The sequence below is a fragment of the Pavona decussata genome, unplaced genomic scaffold, assembly GCF_977016875.1.
Source record: "Pavona decussata unplaced genomic scaffold, jaPavDecu1.1 SCAFFOLD_195, whole genome shotgun sequence".
NCBI lineage: Eukaryota > Metazoa > Cnidaria > Anthozoa > Scleractinia > Agariciidae > Pavona > Pavona decussata.
The window spans coordinates 1,399,536-1,422,924 of NW_028145604.1; the positions used below are offsets into that span (position 1 = coordinate 1,399,536).

Genomic DNA, 23,389 nt, shown 5'->3' on the forward strand with positions numbered 1-23,389 from the left:
TTCTTGTCAGTATTTCACCCTTGTTAAAATAATAGTGATATAATAGCTGATTATGTTTTCCAAATACCAAGTTTGTACACTGCCATGTTTTTCAGAGACCAATGCATCAATGTGGTCACAAGATCTAACTTACATAAATTATAATCAGGGTTGGGATTGGGGGGGGGGGGGGGTTGGGTTGGGAAGTGTACTACTCTCATTTTTTTGTGAGGGGGGGGGGGGGTGGACTGCCCAAGTTGTCCAAATCTTGACTCATAAGTACACCATTATCAAGTTTTGTTTTCTAACCTGGCGTCTAAAACCCATTACTGTTTCTGACATTTTTTGTGACACCATATATTTTGATTACTTAGCTTTTTAAGACATTTGCTTGAGAGTGAAAGAGATTGACACATTTCTACAGTATACCTACATTGTTCATATAGGGCGGTACCCTCCCCTCCCTAGCAGATGACGTAACCTGAAGTGTGTTTAACGATAAAACACAATGTACAGCTGTAAAGAATGTATCTTTGATTGTTATTTAGGAACAAGTTCCATCGGTAAGTGGAATTTTACAAGTTTCTCCATGTCGTTGATCATTGTTCTTTCAAATTCTGAAAACATTAGCTGTTGAACGTTTTCTTTTAGAGTGATTTTTTTGTTCTTTTAATTAAGTTAAGAATGACCATTTCAGACACTGTTCTGGAACTACATGTAAGAATCTCAGATGAATGGCTATTTTTATTTATCAACTTTAAGGCATACATGAACTTATATTCGATGACTGTATATGCTCAAATTTCTATCAATAAACCGTAAGGACCATGAAAAGTCGTATTTCTGGTTGGGTTACTCAGGGGCGTAATTTTTTCTTATTTATATCTCTGTTTCAATCACATTTATTCCATTTTGCATATGCCACACATTGACATACCAATCCTAGCAGTATGCAGGATGTTTGTCCCATGAACCTGTAGCTTAATGGCCTTAGCTCCCACGAGTCTCCTGTAGCTCAGTGGTAGAGCATCCGAACTAGTAATCGGAAGGTCTAAGGGTCGACTCCTGATAGGTACACTCGGATTTCCTTTTTCCGAGTATGCCTGTGTCATTCACTAAATGAAACTGATATCATTCTCAAACACTTAATTGTCAACTGAAACGATTTCGTGGGTGGCGGGTTTACTAGGGCCCTGTTCAGTCGACTGGGTGCCCATTCCACGGTCGATGCCCTTACACTGACAACGACGTTGTTCAGACTCCTTTGGTACTCAAGGAGCAATAATATTGTTTCCTTGTTCGTCCGTTATGCGCCCACCATTCTGTTTACTGCATCGCACGGAGGCATGGAGAAAAAGTGCGGAAACTCACAATATCCTTCTCAGACCAGCGCCTGTGCCAAGGAACAGTGTCCGAGTGAAACGGACCGATTATTTTTCTGCCAGAAAAGCAAAACGCACACTCTACGGAGGTTGGTCCACGGCTTTTTAGGAAGCCAAACATGTTAAGTAACCAGGGAGAAGGGAAAATAACATGTTTTAACTAAGAAAATGCTCTTTGCTGAGAAATGGAACGATTATTTTTATGCCAAAAAAGCAAGACGCACGCTCCTCGAAGGTTGGTCCATGGCTTTTTCAAGCGCCAAACATACCAAGTAACTAGGAAAAAGGAAAATACATGATCTTTTAACTAATAAAATGCTCTTTGCTGTGAAGCGGAACAATTATTTTGATGCCAGAAAAGCAAAACGCACGTTCTACGCAGGTTGATACACTTCTTTTTCGAAAATCGAAGAAATATAAGGAAAATTACATGATCTTTCGAACTGACAAAATGCTCTTCGCTATGAAACAGAGCGATTATTTTTACGCTAGAAAAGCAAAACGCACGTTCCACGGAGGTTGGTCTGCGGCCTTTTGGAAAGCCACACATTAAGTAGCTGGGGAAAGTGAAAAATGATCTTTTGACAAAATGCTCTTCAACAAGAAAATTAACCATAGTAAAACAGCATGACGTTTCGACGACCTCATATCGTCATTGTCAAATGAGTAAAAATGGAAATAACGGAAAGGCATATTTATAGGTATTGAAAGTGAGAAAATAAATTAGTATGAAAGCATTCAGGTAAAGAGTTTCGCGCGAATGGAATCCGGTAAAGAGTTTCGCGCGAATGGAATCCGCGTGCGTGTTAAGTTTCGGTCTTTTGTTCTTGATCCACAGCATTTCGTAGACCAAACATTCAAATTTGTCACGGCATTTCTTTATGACTTTGAAGTTCTTCATTAAGTTGTTAGGTGTTAAACCATGCGCGTCCCTGAGATGTTTTCCGATCACAGAATGTTTATGCTCCTCAACGCGTTGATGTAGGTGGCGGCAAGTGTACCCTATATAATTTGTATCACACAAATCACATGTGAATTCGTATACTACACTTTGCTGATTGATCAGGGGAGGCTTTTCTTCTGTGACTCTCAGATGATCAGCGATCTTTTTGCTCGTGAACACCGGCTGTAGTTCTTGATTAATTTTAGTTCCGAGGTCGCCAAGTTGCCTGCGAACCACGTCCGCCGATTTCTGATCTTTAAATGGCAACGTAATCCGAACAGGGCGGTCAGAAGGTGTTTGAACTGGGTCTATAGGATGCTGGAGGCGATTGATAGCTGAGTCGATGAGTTTTTCGGGATATTTCAATTTCAAAAATATCCCTTTTAAGGTCTTGCATTCTTGCAAAAGGAAGTCTCGTGTAGACGGTAAGCGTTGTGCGCGGTCTAGCATTGTTCTTAGAGCGATTGTTTTAATCAGGAAAAGCAAAACGCACGCTCTACCGAGGTTGGTCCAAGGCTGTTTAGAACGCCAAACATATTAAAGTTACTTGGGAAAAGGGAAAATCACCTGATCTCTTGACTGACAAAATGTTCTATACTACTGAAACAGAGCGATTATTTTTACGCTAGAAAAGGAAAACTTACATCCTGCCGCGATAGAATTTCCACGCGAGTAATGGAAAATGAAATACTATAAGAGAATGTTTCTCTTTTCCTCTCTTTGTGCTTTGCCTTTTAAATTTTGAAGGTAAACGACAGCATTCAACTGCTGTGAAGTTCCCGTCAGACACACCACCCAACCCCACCCCTGGAGCGTTTTCAACTTTGGCAGCCGTAGGTCCCAGGCTCTCTGCGCAAATGACAGGCGGTGAATATGGCGGACAAAGAAAAAAAGGAGAGAGACACTTTCCTGAGATCAATTTGTAAGTATTTTCGTGAAGGGTAGATGACTACTATTTTACAGCACAAACTTTTCCTGGAATTACTTTTTGAGGAACGTTTAAATGTGCAGTGATACGGTACGGAGATACCGTATACTATACGATAGCGTGTGCTGGCAAGCATTTGCATGCCGGAAGATTTTGATGCAGAGTTTTGCCGCATGTACGCTATGCTGCACATAAATATTGCCGCTATTCATTTTTAGCAAAATTTAACTTCAATGTCCTTGAACTTAAAGGTGATAAAAAAGTGAAGGTTTTGTCTTTGGGTTGGCTTGCTCACGTGTTTTCGTTTAACTTTTAATTTATTATTCACTTAAGCTTATTTCAACGTGGTTTCGATGAATTGACAACTTGCGATGGTAAATGAGCAGTCTGGTGCCGAGTGTTTTGTATTTGTTTTTTTGAAGATTGTTGATTCCAATCGTTGATAAAGATAATGAACCATGAAGTGTTGTATACTGACATTAAATGTTGAACCGGCTGGTTGCTGTAAAAAACCATAATCAAACTAAAAGTGAATGTGATGATACAGAATGCAGTTTGTTTACATTGCGTTACACTGGAAAATGCCCCGAAATGTTCAGTATTAATTTCTATATGGTTTTGCGCCTTTTTTCTCACTTTTTCTTGTTTTACAAGTGATTACAGAAAAAAGGGAATTGTTAATAATATTTTTTTACTCTTTGTGCTAATTTTTAAAGCACCATGAGTAGTAATATTGTATTGTCGACATTTTGCACTAGACTGGTGGGTTTGCTAAAGGCAGGCCTGCGGCCCACCTCAAAGCCCATGGCCCGGAACAATGTGACTAGTTCACTCGATTTATAAAATTTAGACAAACTATAAAGTCTATAAAAATATAAATGCATCCTGGATTGACCTTGACCTTGGATTTAAATGAGCTTAAAGAGCTTGCTGTCCTTAAAATTGCAGGTAGGTTGTTCCATTATTTCGGTGCAGCCACTGAAAAATGCCCTGTCCCCGTACGTACAGGTGAAAGATTTAAGGACAGCTAAAAGTCTTTGCGATGAAGAACATAGAGAGTGCTTGGGAACATAGAGTTTAACCAAATCCTTTAGATATGCCAGAGCTTAGCTATTAATGATTTTAAAAGACATTAAAAGCACTTTAAATGTTATCCTGTGTTCTATATACAGGGAGCCAGTGCAATTACCTACTCACATAGTTATCATTTAATTGGTTGTTTTTTAGTAAACAGAGGTCCAAACAAGAGACAGATAAAACCTGCTGAGAACAATTCACTTCTTCAGTTGGCCCTCGGCGAGGATAGCGATGACAGTGAAGAGGATGAAGATTTTGAAATAGATGATGATGACGATGATGAAGGTTTTGTGAAAAATCTAATTCATTTTTCTTCTTTGCTGCTTAACGGCCATTAGCTCGGTTTGATACTTATGAATGTTTTATTCAATAAATGGCTATTTGTTTAATAACTTTCAAATGGCTTCCAGCCAAGAATCAGGACAGTTTCCTCTCACTAAATACTGAAAGATTCTGGAACAGAAAAACAATTTAAAAGAATCCAAATCTTTTCAAACAAACAAAGTTCACCAAGTGAAAAAACACCAAATGTAGACTGTGCTGAATGTATTTCTTATAAAATTTGGTTATAATCTGTTTTCAAGAACTAAGTGGATGTTTACCCATTCAGTTGATCTGGTCTGAGTCTAGACTATTGCTCTGTGTAAGGTGGTTCTAATTTAATTTTGAATGCACCATGGTTGAAATCCAGTGCAACCACAGGTCACCCAAGCTCTAGATAAGAGAAACGTGACTCTTGCCTGACAGCATAGTTGGAGGTGTTGTGTTACAGTAGTTTGTATAAATTATAAGGACTTTTATGGGAATGCAATGGATTTGTATAAAATAGTAGAAATTAACAATGTTTTGTCAATAAAGTCAACTTACCCTGTTGCTTCTTTGATTTCTTTATCATTTACCAGCTTTTCAAGCTGATTTAGAGAGATTTCGGTGAGTTAGCCTAACCCAAACAATGCTAACTGCCAAAATCACTTCAAATTGGCTTGAAAGGCTGGTAAATGACAAAGAAATTATACAAGAAGCAACAGGGTAAGTTGACTTTATTGTCAAAACAACATTAATTATTTTCTGTTATTTTATACAAATCCGCTGGATTCTCATACCAAATCCTTAGCGTTCAAACTGTTGTAACACAACGCCTCCAGATAATTATGCTGTCAGGCAAAAGTCATGTTTCTCTTATCTTGAGCTTGGGATGCGTGTGGTGCAATATTCCGAAGGAAAACTATTGAGCAGTATTTTAGTGTTTCATGATGCTTTAAGTTTTATTTTTATCCAAGGTAAAATTTGACAAAATGTTTAACATTAGTTCTCACATTTCTATGTACACTTCCTATTACATTGTATTCGTTTTGTAAGAATTTTTTAGATAGAGGGCCACAAGTTTATTAGTTACCTCAACTATTCCGTGCCACCCTCTCTAAATTAAGTGTATTAACAGGTGGCACTACCAACAGGAAAGACTGATAGCACCCATCTGCAGCTGTTCAGCTTATTTTTTGGTGCCATGCTAGTTAGTCTTACGCCATGAAATAATAATTATTATCTATTTATCTTAATTATTATCATCCAGGAGGTTCAGGCTCAGAAGAAGAGAATGAAGAAAATAAAGAGAAAGAAGACAAGAGTCATGGCAACAAAAAGATAGCAGAAGCGAGTGGTGATGAGGATGATGAAGAGGATGATGATGATGAGGATGATGACGATGACAATGACGAAAATGAGGACAATGATGATACTCGAAGTGAGGTCACTGCTGGTGCTACTCTTACTGTAGGAGACTTAATACAGGCAATGAAAACCAAGAAAAAGATTCCAGTTAGCCAGCCAAGCTCTGTTGTAAGTGATGTTTTTTGCTGGCCAGTTTGTAACATTAGGAACCTTAAACAGAGATAACAACAGCGGCAACGAAAACGGGACTCAAAAATTACATTTGCGTTTTCTGAATAAATTCGCAATGGTTTCTATTCATTTAGTTTGTGTAATTTGCCCGAACTATCCAGGAGCTTTCGTCGTGGGGGCAGCTTTAAAGTTAAGAAAGAGAGAGGAAATTTAATTATCATGCGTTCACGTCCTCAATAAAGCCTTGAATGAGGTCATTTCACGTTTTTGTTATGTAGAGGACGACAAAGAAATTTACCAAAGTTTATAATGCATGTGCAGAGCCAGTGTTTTGCTAATTAAAACTATTGTTTTCTGCTGTCTTGTTGGTGGTGGCGTCATCGCTGCTTAAGGTCCCTAATTTAACATTAAGAGGTGTGCTGGTATAATGGTCATCATGTTACACTTGACATCCAGTGCTCAATGCATCAATCCTTTTCCAGTTTTGCTGTGTTTGATACTTGGAAAGTCAGTGACATGAACAAAAATGAAAAAAAAAAAAAAAAACCCAATAACACCAAGAAACCACCATTACTACATATAAATCGCAATTTAATGTAAATTTAAATCAAATCTTAAGAGTGATGTAAAACTCAGTGATTTTTGTCTGCAGGCATCAAGTGAAGTTTCTGCTTCATCAAAGAAAGTTGACATTTTAATTTGTGGAATCTGCTTGGATGATGTGAGGTATAAATGTCATTGTTCTGGTGTTTACCATTTGGCAACAGTCTAATCACAGGCAGCCCAAGTTCAAGCACTCACAGCTTGAGCTTGGACTGCCTGTGGTCAAATTTAAAACTTTTTGCTGATTAAAATTAAAGAAATTTGAGTGACAGTGGTCTCAGTAACATTCAGTTATTGATAACGAGTTACAGTGCATTTTTTGCCTTGAAATCGAAATTGCTCAAGATAAGCGCTGTTTTGGCATAGAGACTGGTAATCATGTATACTAAGGGGGTGTTTACATGTGAAAACTCACCCCGATGCGAGTTTGAAACTGGTATGACATTGCGATTTATTTATTTATTTATTTATTCACCACGACATACAAACATAGAAAGTTACAATGAATAATAGACTAGGATTACAAGTACATAAGTTTATGGACACTTTATTCCGACCGACGTGATTGTGACGCCCAGGTGACGCCATGTTAAATTGGATATCGAAGACTGCGCATGTGCTACCCGTTCTAGACTCCCAGGAGAGTGATATCATGCCGGAGCGAACAGCCGTACCGCGTTTACATGACATCGAGATGAGTTTTCGTACCGGAATGAAAATCTCGCCCTGGTACAGTTACCGGGGTGAATTCGCACCGGTATGACTCGCTCCAGTACAAGATTTTGTGCTGGTATCATGTAAACGAATACAGAGCCACAAGAGGGAACTGGAGTGATTCGTACCGGGATGAAAGTCGCGCCGGTATCATGTAAACACCCCCTAAGAAACTTGGTCGCATATTTATTTATTTAGTTATTTATTTTTAAAATACTGTTCAAATGAAAAAAAAAATAGCTGATTTGTTCTGTTCATGACTACAAATGCCTCCCTTTCCTTGGTTCAGTCTCAAACACAAAAGAAATCAGTTAAGCATTTATTACTCCTTTTCTGTGTTGCCAGTCACTTGCATTTTAAAGAAAAGTGATATGAATTCAACTATAGGTCAATTACAGTACTTTAGGGCACTCTATTACAAGCTACAGTTTAAGTTTTACTTTATTAAGATTGCCACCCCACTGGAGATCTCTCTTTTTCATTGTTTTCTTCCAAGTAGTTTGTGATCTTCCTTTTCCTCTCCTGCCTCTCGGGGCATGCAGTTAACCAAGGAAAATTGGCATACATGGAGCTACACAACATGGTTTTATTGCTTATATGTGCTGAATATGTGATTTCTGTTTTACTTAATAGTGATGAAGGAGATGAGATAGTTGAATGTGATAACTGTGGTATTACTGTCCATGAAGGTACAGAAATCATATTGATGAAATACATGGAATAGGAATTTTAGTTAAGGTTGTTCCATGCAGTGCGCTGCAATAATGATCCAGCTATTTTAAGATTTTCTCCTGGACTGGTACTTTTTTTCCCTTTTGAAAACCCTGCCGGAGCTGTGAACCCCTTATCCTGTTTTTGCCATACAGTGTACGTTGTTCCAGAAAATATTGATGCTTCTCACATTCTCACATTTGTTGGTTGGGACCCCCACCTTTCTTCTTCCTCCCCCACCCCCCACCCCACTTCCTCTGGGGCTTTTGAAATCTTCCCTCCCCCTTGGGATTTTCAGTGACCTCCCATGAGGAGGAGGAAATAGAGGATTCTTTTGTATCTCACAATCCAACATACAGTTGTATCATGATTATTTTAATCTTCATTACATACTACAGTTGACTCCCAATAACTCGAACCTTCAAGGGAAATTAAAAAAGGTTCAAGTTATCGGGAGTTTGAGTTACAGTATTGAGGGTAAAATTATACAAAAAATGACCTGAAGGGAAAGGAGAATTGGTTTGAGTTAGTGCAAGGTTTGAGTTAGCAAGGGTTCGAGCTATCAGGAGTCGACTGTACATGTACATGTATATCAACTCCAGCCTTTATTTGTGAAAATATGGTGGCTAATTTTAAAGAACTTCTTTGATTTTTCAGGTTGCTATGGTATTAATGATGAAGATAGTGACTCTGGGAAGAGTAATGACACTGATTCACCCACAGAGCTGTGGTTTTGTGACGCCTGCAAAGTAGGATTGCAACCAGTAGGTTTATTTCTTTGCATGTGTTACTATAAAGCCCAGAGGGGGGCTCCACCAAGAGGTCAAAACCTTTTTTGACAGAAAAGGTAACCCTTTCGTATTCCTTCGATAGCAAATGGTACCTCTTTCACATACCTACAGTAGGAACACTCTGTCTTTTTTCGTTGGGTCTGTTCATGATATTTTGAAAGTCTATTAATATACCTAAATGACAGTTTCCCTTACCCTTTCTTATACTTCGGCTCATGAAATCCCTACCCTTTCATATACCCAGGGCTTTCGGGTGGAGCCTTCCCCTATAATCCGTTATGGGAGTACCCCACCCCCCAGGGCTGTAAAATGACCCTTTTAGAATTGTTGTTTTAAGTGACACCTTAATTATGGTGACTGTCTGAAGGTAGTTGTAACTGTTGAATCTCACCAGATGAAATCCAAATAGTAAGTTGGTTTTCAGTCAGACACTGTATTTACAATCTATTTTACTGTGACATTCTGCTATAATATCTATTTTTCAGGACTGTGAATTATGTCCAAATCTTGGTGGAATTTTCAAGGAAACAGATACAGGCCAGTAAGTCAAGAAAAAGAAACTTTTAAGTTCTATGTTAACTTTTAAGGTCAGAGCTTTAATACCTTGTAAATAGGGAGAAACTTGTCAGTAATTCATGGGCAGCTGTAAGTGTTACATTGTACGCCATGCAAGGCCAGAATCCAGGCAAATGTGGGGCATTTGATCCACTGTTCCATCCACATCCTCAGGAGTTGAGTGCATGTGCATCAACATGTGCAGAACAAATATAAACTAGTAATAATCGTTGATTAGAGAGTGCGTTCGATGTCACCAGACTCTTTGTCGCCAATCTCGATCCCAGGCTCTCTCTCTTTGTGATGTCATCCGCCCCTGCAAAAAAATCTGCGGGGAATGCCAGATGTGCAACCCAAGATCCATCAACCCATCCACAACAAGTCCCATAAAATCTCGACTCAAATCCGTATTAGGAAGCGTTCTTCCTACGTTGAACACAATAAAATATAAATAAATAAATAATAAATTAAATAACGGTGGCACTGATAAATGCATTTACTGTCAGTATTAGAGCACAGCCCTTACATTTTACTGACTTGCTTTTGTTCACAATGTATTTTCCAGGTGGGTTCATCTCCTGTGTGCTCTTTACACTCCAGATGTGGCATTTGTTAAACCAGAACAGTTGCAGTGCGTCACTTTATCGGAGTTGCCACCTTACAAGTGGGGTGCAAAGGTACTTCGTCTTACTCCTTCTCTAGTCACAAGTTCAGCAGACTTGACCAAAACACCAGACATGTATCAACCAAGAGGACTTGCAACTGAAGCAGGGACTGTCTGAAGGCCCTACCATGCTCTAAATGCTCTACTCAAGTTTTAAAAGTTGCTGTCATTTTGATCAGAATGTTAAACAAAAATTCAAATGACACTGGAATATAGATTTTTCAAACCTCTTCGGGAAACTGAATTTGGTTGAAAAATCGGGATTTCCAAAATTGGAGTTGAAAATCTGACCAAAGCAAATCCAAGGGAAAAAACTTTTGATTGGAAAAAATTGGGGGTTTCGAAAAATCAAGGGTTCAAATAATCGAGTTTCCACTCTTGTGCATGTGAAATTTCTTCTCCTTTTTTTTTTGCTTTGTTTTTTTTTTTTTTTTGCTGGGAACTATACAGTGGAAGTAATGAAATTTTATTGTCTCAGGGAGTGACATTTTTTCCATATTTTTGCTTATTAGGACTGTAATCTTTGTGAAGATGAGCGGTTTTGTCGGACAGGTGTGTGCATTGAATGTGACGCTGGCTTTTGCAGGACATACTTCCATGTCACATGGTGGGTAGCTCATAAAACGAGTTCTTAATTTCCATGTTTTGTTTTCATTTTTGATTTCTATTATTTGCTGTAGGTGTATGAACTCTCTTCCCAATGCAGAGATGCCTTGAACCTCTGCAGAACTGAAATCTGGATATTTTACTTCTGTGCTTCCTCCCTCCCCCCCCCCCACCTATCATCAACATACTTCCTCCCCCCCCTCCCCCAAAAATGACACTAATCAACCCCACCCAACTCTCCCACAAAATTGACCTGTTTCCCATAGTTTCTTCAAACACAACATATTGCAAGGGTTGAAAGGTGCATGAAACTGCACCCAGAAACCATAACATGGATTAGAATACTCAAAACTGTTTGGATTTTGAGAAAGTTTGCAGTTAATATCTTAGTAGATTTTTAGAGAAAAGATCAAAAGTTGCTTTTATCTGGGAGATTTGTTCCATATTGGGTTCACTTTCCAGTGTTTGCTCAGTTCACTCTTCTTGTATTGGTCTGAAATGTTTTTCCAGTTTTACTCCCTCTTTTGAAACCAAGTTGAACATTTCCAAGTTCCAACTTTTGATCTGGAATAGATAGAACCAACAGTGTATGAAATTTTACAGCATTCCTCTCCTGTAAATGTCATAAGGTTATATTATTGGAGATTTTTAGTAGCACATATTAAATTGCATGCTTCAGGGTGTATTCTGTTATCCATATATCTCTACTTATAGAGGGAAGGTTCTATACATGAACACCATTCTTTGTTGTTGGTATTTTGTAGTGCCCAAATGTACGGACTTCTGTCGGATGTTCCAGAGGAATGTGATGAGGTATTTTCAACATAGTCTACTAGAGACACTTGATCTTAGCCTTGTGAGGATTTTGGCATAAATAACAACTTGTCAAAAAAAAAAATGCAAAAATGTCATTTCCTCGCGAAGCGAGGTTAATAAATTTGTCGGGCCGAGCCGGCCCGACCGAAGCTAAGCCGCGCGAATTTGAGCGAAAAATATACTTATGTATATGTTTTTACTTTAAACGTGGCAACAGTGAAAAACAAAGTATGAATGACGTCACACTGTCTGGCGTCGTCTGGAGCAAAATTTGCATACATCGGAAAAAATAAGCGTGCATGATCAAATTTCAACTGCAATGTTCATCAATATTCACTGGCTACAGAACTATCTCTCCAGAATCTTTTCCCTTTCTTTTAGAAATCTTTTTTGTAAAACTGATTGCATTGAAGAAAATTACACGTTTTGTGGCCGTGGTAAAATAATTTTCCCTGGGAAATAAATTCATTGAACACGACAGCGCTGCACGCCCGTTGTACATTACGTCGCGTCAGAAATAGATTTTCAACCGCAAACTAGCCTGTGGAACTACGAAAAGACCATGTTCATCAAAAAAAAATCCTATGCCCCATTTAATCTCCTCATTTGATGCTACAATACGAGTAAAGAGGGTTTTCCACCCAGCCCCAGCTTCGCGAGGTTTTGCGAGTCACATATTTCTAGTCATAGACAATAAGCAGTACCTTTATACTGACAGTTACTCTTGCACCCTTTTAAAATTTTGGATCAGGATTTGATAATATTTCTCTTTGGACTTTTATTTCCCTCTTTGAGTATTGCTTAGGGCAGCAAGTGACTCCTTCAGTGACATTAATGATATTATTGAAATAATGTGAAGGAATATGTTAAGCCTGGTGAATAAATGAGAATGATGTATTCAGTAAATGACACAGGCATACTTGGAAAAAAATCTGAGTGCTCCTATCAGGAGACGAACCTAAGACCTTCCGATTACCAGTTCGAATGCTCCACCACTGAGCTACAGGAGACTTGTGGGAGCTAAGTCATTAAACTAGGTTCATGGGACAAACATCCTGCATACTGCTAGGATTGGAATGTCAATGTGTGGCATATGTGCAATTGAAATGATGTGACGGAATAACCTAGTTTAATGGCCTTAGCTCCCATGAGTCTCCTGTAGCTCAGTGGTGGAGCATTCGAACGGGTAATCGGAAGGTCTTAGGTTCGACTCCTGATAGGAGCACTCTGATTTTCTTCCAAGTATGCCTGTGTCATTTACTGATTAATACATCATTCTCAACAATATTATAAGTAGTAAACGCCATTTTGTGCAGACATGGCTACAGTGTGTATTCAAGTCAACTGCAGTTCTACACCAGCGCGTCTGCCTAGAAACATTTAACCTTAGTTTATATCTGGAGAAGCACAGCAGGATTGTCTTGATGTTTTTCTTTCTTTTCCAGGATGTTGCAGATCCACTCTTTGCACACTGCAGGTTACATGCAGATAAGAGAACTACAGCAAGCAGGGTAAGGTCAATGTCTGGACGTATATTTCTCAAAATTTCCAAGAAATTTAGGATGAAATGTTTCACGTAGAGGTAGAGTGACAAACAAGTCATGAAGTCATTGGTGAAGAGCTTTATTTCATTTGCTTTGATGTCTTCCTTAGAGACGCACATGGCTAGCTTATCAGTCACGATACAAGAAAGCAAGTGAAAGGCGATCAGAGACAGACAAGGTACAGCTAAACTACATCGCTAACACCTTCCAAAATTAGGTGGGACACACTGCATCTGAAGGCGCCTACTATGGGAAGGAACTGTTTGCATAATCCCACAAGATGACCTTTCACAGGGTACTTCTTCCTTGTAAGGACACCTCAGTCTGACCCATGACATGACAGGCGATGTAGCAGCTCTCATAAGGTCTCATGTGATTAGCTCGCAACCCTTCTAGAAAACAACACAACAAACAACAAAATAATACCCCAACCCTAAAACAGAAGCAGGTGCTACTCAATTGAAACAGTTACAAGCTTATGAGAGCTGCCACACTACTAAAAGTGAGGCCTTTGACAAGGGCCATTCCTACTGGGGGATGGAAAGTGAGGATCTCTCTCTTTGGTTAAGAATGGTTCTTGTAACGATATACCTCGTTTGTTGACGACAAAATTTAATGGTTTTGTTGTTGTTATATATTTTTGTTTACAGGAAAGAGTGAAGCACTGTTTAGAAACTATTCGCCAGGAATTTCAGGAAAAAAGAATGAAAAACGTGCCAAAATTCTACAGTAAGTGCAACAGTGAACGTTTTTATTATTTATTTTTTAACGAGATCAAAAGGTATTAAATTGTCCTGTTAAATTGTATTAAATTTTGCAGCTCCTACAGAGAGGATTCCTCGAATGCTGAGCACGTGCCCTGGAGGTAAAGTCTGCCATTCTTTTGCAGTTTACCGTAGTCCTTACTAACGACCTCTGGTTTGAAAAGAGTGGAAAAAAATATCAATAATAAGTAATAATTCGCTTTATTAAGCGCAGAACACTAATTGGGGACACTCTCCTAATCGAATCGAAATTTGTAAGTGTTGGTTTTTAAAGGGGAAGTAGCCTCAGAGGACGAGAACCAACAACAAACTTAAGCCACATGTCAGTGACGCCTTGTTCGGGAATTGAACCAGGGCCACCGTTCTCTCACCACTGCGCCGTGCCTGCACCCTGCTCTAAAATGTGCACATTTGATTGAGAAGTAGGAAAGTGATTGCCAAATGAGAATTGTGCTGACTTGGACACAACTGAGGTCAAGGATTTTGACATCAATTTGATTTTAATATTTCCCACAGCATGCCGTCAGCTGTTCAAGAAAGCCCAACTTTTAGGCTATTCCACAGGACAGGTAATGGCTACTAGCACTTATTTCCGCTTGCCTCTTTAATTCTTCTTCCTCAGTTGCTAAAATGTTCATTCTCTGTCTCACCTTGAACGCCGTTTCCATCTGTTCTGTTACTGGATAGTTCGGCCACATTGCATGAGCTGGAATAGTCGCGAAGCAGTAGAAGTAACACAAACTTATATTTTCAACTGACGTTTCCGTTGGCGTTGCTGTCGTGGTTTCTTAAAGTTTAAAGATTTCGAGTTAGCTTTCAGTTTGCGAGGTGACTTCCTTTTAATTTAGCGGTTGATCATTTTTATCCGCACCTTCCTACCTTTCTTCTTTCAGACTCAGAGTGTTGTGAATGTCCGTCGGAAATGGTTTGTTCAACCAGGTCTCACCAGCGAGTTTGTCAACTATTATCATGGTAAATAAAGCATAAGATAATTACACTAACCATTTATTCATTTATACTTCTCCCCTTGATATGTAGTTTTTTTTTTAATTGTGGCCGTGGCCCCCCTCTAAATTTTGGGGAGGGTCATTCAAATTCTGAGATTACAAACAGCGTAGCAACCAAAGAGATGGATGGTGCTTTCTATTTATAGTGCCGCGTGATTTTCTATGTTTGAGTATAGAAACGGGAGTAATAGCAAGTGGTACAACAAAATTTCTGAACTGAAAAAGATAATGGTAACTCTGGCGTTCCCCCAAGTGTTCCGGATTGAATTTCTGAAAATTGTCAACACCCCAGAGGCACTTACCATACCTGTATCGCTAGTTGTTAGTATGAGATTTTTGTGGACACATTGGACACTGGTTTTAGGGGAGCATTGTCGGATCATAACACTACCACGGATTTCTTAGGCTGATAAATAATGTGTCACCCTGTGTCAGATCGCAGTGCCCGGTTGAAAGAGATGCAAGAACGCCAGGAAGAGCTTGAGTCAAACAATAAACGACTACAGCAAGAAGAACAGGACTTGAGAGAAAAGTATCATGAGGTTTGTACCTGTTAAATGTTGCTGTAGAGTTTAAGGTGTACCTGTATGGAGAAAATAGCTTGCAGAAATAAAGCCTAGGTGTATCTTTATCGAGCAGATGAACAAAAAATAAGAGTTGACGATGTAAAAGTGTTGTAAACCATGTACTCTTACAAAATGTTCTGAGCTTGTCTATGTGTTTTGTTGGATGACATTAATTTTGTAGCGCACTCCCGTCTGGTAGGGTTCTAAGAATACAGTATATCAGACAGTTCACTGGGTCTCAGAGAGACCACATCTCACAGAGATTCATCTCAAACACTTTTATCCCTCTCTTCAGTTTCAATACCAAGTGACATTCAACTGTGTTGTTTTGAGCATCTTCCACTACAAGCAGAAATCTGTGATGGCTATTTTCCTTGACCCAGAGCCTTCTTGCATACTGGCCTCAACCAGCCACCCTCAGACTTTTCACCGTAAAGGTTTAACCATGAGTTGATAGATACCTGTGTACTTTGTTTTCTCCCAGTTGACGGAAATGATTCAGCTTTTGGCTGAGGACATCAAAGAAAGGAAACAGGAGGGAATCGATTTACATCGCTGCCTGTGCAAGTTAGCAGCCAAGGTAGAACACAAATGATGGATCACAGAATTGACTCTCTCGTGTATGTTCAAGTGCTAGTTTGTTTTCCTTTCCTGTGTAATGAATTTATCTCGAGTCAAATCCTCGTTTATCTCTGGAGTAATCAACATATCATAATTTTCCCTGACACCTTGGATATGTTGTCGAGTTGAGTTTAAAGTGGGCGTCTTGGACGCCCTTCTGGTTAAAAAAACTTTGCCGCTTAGAGGATACTATGTTGATGTGCCGCTTAATTCTTATTTGATTGTTCTGCTCAGTTTAATGTTAATTGGGCAGCTGCTGTATGACAACGAATTTTGCAAACACTCAGAAAACACTGTTCAATGTGGTTGGTTTTCAGGAATTAGCCAAGCCATCCGTATTGGAAACCAAAAAGCCGAAGCAATCAGCGTCACAAACGCCGTCTAAACCAATCAAACTGCATATGTAAGTCACGTGCGCTTTGCTTGTAAATATAAGAGCGGTTTCCAATTCAGCGTCGTAAAACCAAAACCAAAGTGATTACTCTGACCAATGGTAACAGATGTAAACAGCACAATGAACCAATCACAATTCGAAGCAAATACGTGTAACCGGCGTCAAGCGCGGGAAAACGCGTGCGGCCAAAACACGATTGATTTTGGTTTGGATTCCCATTGGTTGAGAAAGTGGTGCGGGTTGTTTTTAACCAATCACAGAACGTAGTAATGCAAGACCAGAGCAATCACGAAATTACTTTCGACACGCAATTGAAAACCGCTCGACTAGTTATTCAGTCTCCTGTAAGCTTGTAGCTTGTTGTCTTTCATCCCTTTTAGTACAGAAGTATTTACAGGCTTGTCACAAGTCGACTTCTTCTAACGCCGAAAGAGGGCAAAACAGACTTACAGAAAGTTTAAAGTATTTGCGGAGTTGTGGCTTTGTCTCGTCACGCAATTCAATCTGCACGCAAATTTCGGCAACTTTTCCATTTCTGGACTCAATCCGCCTCAGTAGCTTTTCTCGTAGCGATTGTGACATGTCTTTACTACGTTCTCTGCACAAAGTTTTCATCGTGAACTAAAAATACGTCATCTGATGACCTTTGAGACTCAACTTGAATTAATTAATGTAGTTCTATACCTACAAGTCTGGATGCTATATTTTAAGGCGTGCCAAAGCAGTACGCTGTTGCAGAACGTTCTATTATAAACACCAAATCAGTGATACAGATTCCCAGATATCTGAATCTGCCAGTGGTACGAGCAACAAGGGTGCAAAACAGCACCTGCCTCGTACAGCCCAGCACTACATGAGACATATCAATAGAGCTACTTCCCACGAGCAATAAGGGATTGGAATACATGCACTACCATCGGACATTGGGCGTTGCGAAACAGAAAACTCTTTTAAGTTTGCACCAAGACTTCACCTCTTTGATTAACAAATTATTTTTACATTGTCTTGTCGCACTATGCACTGCACTTTTTTTGTCTTAGTAGTTCCCAGACCTGCACAACACTCGAGACGAGATGGGAAACTATTGTCTCGTACTGAATTGTTAGATGTAGATGTAGATAACGTAGACTGCAAGCAGTCCCTTTCTGGTTAGTCGAGAGGGGCGCGCTTATAGCACAACGAGACTGGAGCGAGGAGAAATAAAGAGAAGGGACTGGGGAAGAGGCGCCTCTCCCCAAGCCCCCGTCCGCTCGCTCGCTCCAGTTTTTTCGCGCTCGGCTATTTCGCGCGACCTCTCGACTATCTAGAAAGGGACTGCGTGCAGTCTATAGATAACGCTTTACAAGTGGAGGTGATTCTTCATAATCTCGGGCATGTTTTAGAATTGACATTGATTTGCCGTTCGTTTCACAGGTGCAATACTTGTAAAACAACAGAGAATCAGCACCAGTTGGTGAAGTGTGACACATGTCATTACTATTATCACCTGGCCTGTGTCGATCCACCCCTAACACGCATGCCCAAACGATCGGCCAAGTGTCTTTGGTAAGTAAATGCATGTGCTGTTTGAACCAATCTCTGAGTACTACGCGACAATCTGAAACTCTTACCACAGGACAAACGGTAACTTTCTATTACTGACAACTCAAACCCCCGCACGGGAGCCGAATGTCCGTTAATAGGTATAAAAAGATCGCGCGCCTCTTGCGAAACGCGAGGAAACGCGAATGGAAACGAAGTCACGAATTTTGCAAATTTCCGGCCATCGAGTCAGTAACGGTCAAAACGAGGTTTGTTTTGCGGAAGTTGACGAGTGAGCACGACTGTCTTGATGACTTACGGTTTGCGCTCCATTATTGCCCTGAATTGTTAATAAATTGGGTCATGAAAACCGCTGTATTGACAATTGTTGGTTAGGGCTGTCTTGTTTCCGGGTCTTCACCTATCAGAGGGAGTAGTAATTCTCCAAGAGTGCAAATGAAGGTTGATATTGTTGCTGCTGCTACAACAGAAACTTGCGATAATTATGGTCTGCTTGCGGTCTTTGCGCGACGTAACCTAATTAGACGTGACCACTGTGTTTGTTAACAGGCAATGTTCAGAGTGTGATCCCAGTAGTGATGATGATATGGAAGTTGACCCTGAAGACACCACACCCATCTCTCAAGGCCGACAGAGGCGGGTCATCAAAGAACCCACCAAATTCACTCCTGACAAGGGAGAGGTGAGACTGACTCAAACAAGAACACCAGTAAATTCTGAGAGTATTTGGTAGAAGCACACACATACTAACTCGGCCAACACGAATTCGTTCGATTTTACGCAACGCTTTTAAAATTGGCTTTGTGGAATGCTCGTAAAATGTTACGAATTCTAATATGATTTCTTGGCGTGTTAATCACTACTGGAAGTTTTTCGTCTAATTTGTGGTTTTTTCTTCGTTGTGTTGCAGGCTAAAAAGCGTAAGCTGAACAGGTCATCCAAACGAAAAGCTCCAACAGCAGGCGAAAACGAAACAGCAGACAGCCAAGTAAGATCTGATAATGACTCTTTACTTTTATGGATGGAAAATGGGTCGCTAACGATACCAAATAATCGATATCATCAATACTGGGGTATCGTTAAAAATATCGATACATGTTAGAAATATCGGCTGTCTCGATCCCTTTCAATCCTTCCCACGTGACCACTCACTTGAATCGACTAACGCCTGTTTTAGTGCCGAAAACCAATATTTTTGGTTTGTGCATGTGGTATTGCACTGTGCATCTCAAACTCATTAATAATTCATCAAGCCTAAACAAAGCAAATCACTACCGTGCAGGAGGTTTAGAAATGTGACCTTAATTATCATAAAATTTTGTGAACTTTTGCTTCGAATTTCTCCAAGAATTATCAATAGTTTGAGAAGCTATATCAAACACTCGAAAGAGGGTTTCCTCCTATTTCCAAACACCTCGAAGTTGGTTAAAAAAAACTCGGCTGCACTTCGTTTTTCCAACCTACTTCTCGGTGTTTGGAAATCGGAGGAAACACTCTTCCTCGTGTTTGATATATTACTTGAAGTACTGCAGCCCTGTGGTATCGGTGGTTCTTTTCGCCTACTAATCTTGTGTCGAATTATTTCAATTTTTTACTTTTCTCTATATCCGTCAACAGAATGCCAAACCGGACACAAGCTCAGAGCCTCCTAAAAAGAGAGGAAGACGCCCCGGGAGAAAAACGGAGACACCAGAAAAGAAGAAAAAACCTGACGACATTCGGACTGAGTGCTGTGTGTGTAAACAGAGCGGATCGAACTCTAATCTCGTCAGGTATGGTCTGCCGCCGGGGGAAATTATCGTAGAAGTTTGCCATTTTCTTTTGTAAGGTCTGGTCTCCCAGGCCTGTCAGTAGACAACAGAAAAGTAGAGGACATGCAATTGATGAACAAGTACAACGAAAAGCTCTCCAGATATCCCCACTGGGAATTCAATTCACAGGTTGCCAATTTTCTCGTTCCAGTGAGGCACACTGGGACTGGTGAATTGGTTAGCCTGTGCCAACTTTCTAAGCCCGCACAGGCCAACCACACGACTTCATAAGAAAGAACTGGGAACATTACTGTTGCTGTACTAGTCCATTGTAGGGTTACGCCCGGAATTTTGTTTGGTTTCAAGTTTTGCTGACGCTTCCTCAGTATTCTTTAGACACTTGGGTGAAGGGAGACAATGTGGAACAGAGTTCCATGTCCAAGGGAATAATGGGACGACAGAAGCAAGGGTTGAACCACTGACTTTCAGATCTAATGCCCGGTGCACAGTGTTCATTTTGTTCCTTTTCAACACTGTTTTTTTACGCGTTTTATTTTAAACAGGTGTGACAGCTGCAAGAATTGCTATCACTTTCATTGTCTTGATCCTCCAATTAAAGTAAGTGAGATTTTAATAGGTCGCTTCCGAGTTGCTTTAAACCTCATTATGAAAGCGATGTTAAGTACAATTCATATGTAAACAAACCTAATAAAGTTGACAGCAACTCGGAAATGGGCTACTCATGTTACTACACGACCAGACGCAAATAGCAAGAGATTTAGTGCCTTTCCTTATGTTAAACTGAACAAAATTTATGCTTGAAGAGTGACGGTCAATTGCATTTTTTGGATCAGGATAGTAATTTTGTATTTTTTATATAAGTTCCACTTGTTTGAGGACGGTGTGAACTATCCTTTTTACTGTGTGTTTTTTAGGCCAACCCAAAGACGCGTGGATACCAGTGGGTCTGCACGGAATGTGACGAATCCGTAAGTAGTCTGTGGTTGATAGATGTTTCCATCCGGTGAACCTAGAGTTGTCTTTTTTGGCCGATTTTGTTAAATCTTATAACTTTTTGGTTATCTGAATGAAATTCGTACATTTGGAAAAATCGAATTCTGTGGAGTCATGATCCATTCTGTTGCTGCTGTAAAAGTTGTTCTGTACATGAAATCCTCACTTTGGCCATGGAAATAAAAGGTATCAAGTGCTACTTTCCTGTGGTGCTGTTGATTATGCTGGACAAGGTGATTCTAACTTTTGAGTCTGTGGATGAAATCCTCAAGTGCGACCGTTCAAATGAAAGCTACTGAGTAGTACTTTCCTGTGGTGCTGTTTAATATGCTTTATAAGGTGATTCTAACTTTTGAGTCTGTGGATGAAATCCTCTAGTGTGACCATTCAAATGAAAGCTACTGAGCAGTACCTGTGGTGCTGTTTATTATGCTGTACAAGGTGATTCTAACTTTTGAGTCTGTGGATAAAATCCTTAAGTGTGACCATTCAAGTGAAAGCTACTGTGCAGTGCTTTCCTCTGGTGCTGTTTATTATGCTGTACAAGGTGGTTCTATGTTTTGAGTCTCTGGATGAAACCCTAAAGTGTGACCATTCAAATGAAAGCTACTGAGCAATACTTTCCTTTCTTCTGCTCAGTTATAGAGGTTTTAACTTGGTCATTAGTGAGAGTTAACCGATGAACTGACTTCTGTTTTACGTTTCCTTGTTAGGAAGGGGAGAGCGACGAGGATGCAGATGAAGAAAAAACAAGTAACGATGACAACAAAACAGCGAATGCCAGTACAAAGGAGAAAGAGAAAGCGAGTGAAAAAGATTCCAAAAAGGAAGAGAAAGAGAAAGCGAAACTAAAAGAAGATGACGAAAATTCCCCCTTAGCGAGTCTAGTACGGAAAGAGAAGGAGAGAAAGAAAACTGCTTCGTGAGGAGAAATAACTTAATTGAGCAATACGCGTTTTTACTGTTTTGTTACCGTTGAATGTTCTTGTGAAGTTAATTTTTTACCGGAAAGATGGGACTTCTGTATTTTCCCGAGTTTTCCTGAGAACCAGGTTCCGCGATGCTGAAAATTTTTGTAACCTAGAGTACGAGATCACGGTACTGGTAGCATTGAACTCTCTCCAGTTTTGTCTCCAAAGTATTCGAAATCCTAGATAGAAGTTAGGAACCGAAAAAGGTGACGCAGTGGAGATGTTTTCAGCATGCTGATATACAAAGAAGACGTTTGTTTGAGTAACTCAAACGCTGACGCTGACATCGACTTTTTGCAAATTCTTGTTATTATCGTTCAAAAACAATATTCTGGTCAATTGTAAGGATTTTTTTGTGTAGCTACCAAATGAAATCAAGACTGTCTTGTTAATATAATGAAACTTTACACCTGATTTGCTGTCCTTCTTTGATTCCTACTTGTCACGCCACCGTTCTTGCTACTTTTCTCCCGTGACAGCCATAACACCTGCGAATGAGAGTATTACGTCCTTTCGTGTAACCCGAATCCTTCAGTCTTTTGTTGTTGTTGTTGTTGTTGTTGTTGTTGTTTTGCCGTTATTATGAGAGCCATTGTTCTTCAATCCCCATTGCGACTGCAAACTTATAATTTGGAAAGGAAACGATGATAACGGTGACGATGATGATGACGACGATGGTCTGGACGAACAGGCAACAGTCCTGTCCGCTTTCCATTATTTTGCTGGGAAATGGGACGTCAAAATACCTATATATGTTGCAGTCCGGACACTATATCTATTTTTTTTTTTTTTCAATAGGCCTTATCACGGTTTTCGACGCCATTTTGACGAGTAGGCAAACAGGCTTGAAATAACAGTGTTTGTATGGAAATCCGATGTCAAATAATTTTTATAAAACATCGCTTCTGGAAAATTCATGAATTGGAAACTTTTGGTACTAGGAAAAGGATTTTAAGAAAAAAATTGGAGGGATGTAGCTGTGCCAGAAAGCGTCCAGTTGTGTTTTGAACTTTCCATACATTTCCCTCTATTTTTCCCCGCGAACTATTTTTAGTAGCAGTTCACGGCTGGTTCGCTATAGAGACAAATGTATGGAAAGTTCAAAACACGACTGGACGTTTTCTGGCACAGCTACTTCCCTCCAATTTTTTTCTTAAAATCCTTTTCCTAGTACCAAAAGTTTCCAATTCATGAATTTTTCAGAAGCGATGTTTTATGAAAATTATTTGACATCAGATTTCCATACAAACACTGTTATTTCAAGCCTGTTTGCCTACTCGTCAAAATGGCGTCGAAAACCGTGATCAGGCTTATTACATAAATATTGAAGCGATCGAAATTGGGTAATGAACATCAAGGGATTCTCTTCCCTTTTTGCAAACTGACACTACGTGGAGATTGAAGGTACACACTTGGATGTTTGAAAAACTTGCTCAGTATTGGTAGGAGCCTGGTCTTCTGATTTGGTTATTGTTTCAATATTCATAGGCCGTTTTCTCTGCTGACATCCACACTTGTGAAATATTCAGGCTCTGAAACTCCTTGAAGTTCTTGAAAATGCATGGATCGTAAAACAAAACCTTAGGTTGGAAGACCTGTGCTAT

General features: G+C 39.8%; 1 protein-coding gene across 2 annotated transcripts; it reads left to right on the plus strand.

Annotated features, from left to right (window-relative positions):
• Positions 1-3,068: 3,068 nt before the first annotated feature.
• Positions 3,069-22,199, plus strand: LOC146461649 (PHD finger protein 14-like). 2 transcript variants are annotated; one of them, XM_085086514.1, is made up of 26 exons: positions 3,069-3,226; positions 4,460-4,594; positions 5,883-6,148; positions 6,804-6,877; positions 8,102-8,157; positions 8,837-8,943; positions 9,456-9,511; positions 10,091-10,202; positions 10,702-10,796; positions 11,560-11,608; positions 13,057-13,122; positions 13,265-13,333; positions 13,806-13,884; positions 13,976-14,020; positions 14,436-14,488; positions 14,813-14,891; positions 15,362-15,468; positions 15,977-16,072; positions 16,431-16,516; positions 17,921-18,052; positions 18,599-18,731; positions 18,960-19,037; positions 19,667-19,821; positions 20,364-20,418; positions 20,736-20,789; positions 21,528-22,199. In XM_085086514.1, the coding sequence occupies exons 1-26, from the start codon at positions 3,178-3,180 to the stop codon at positions 21,738-21,740; spliced, it is 2,499 nt and encodes an 832-aa protein (XP_084942640.1). In that variant the 5' UTR covers positions 3,069-3,177; the 3' UTR covers positions 21,741-22,199. The 2 variants fall into 2 exon arrangements, with proteins under 2 accessions (XP_084942640.1, XP_084942641.1); XM_085086515.1 differs by having other exon boundaries at positions 5,886-6,148.
• The last annotated feature ends 1,190 nt before the right edge of the window (positions 22,200-23,389 follow it).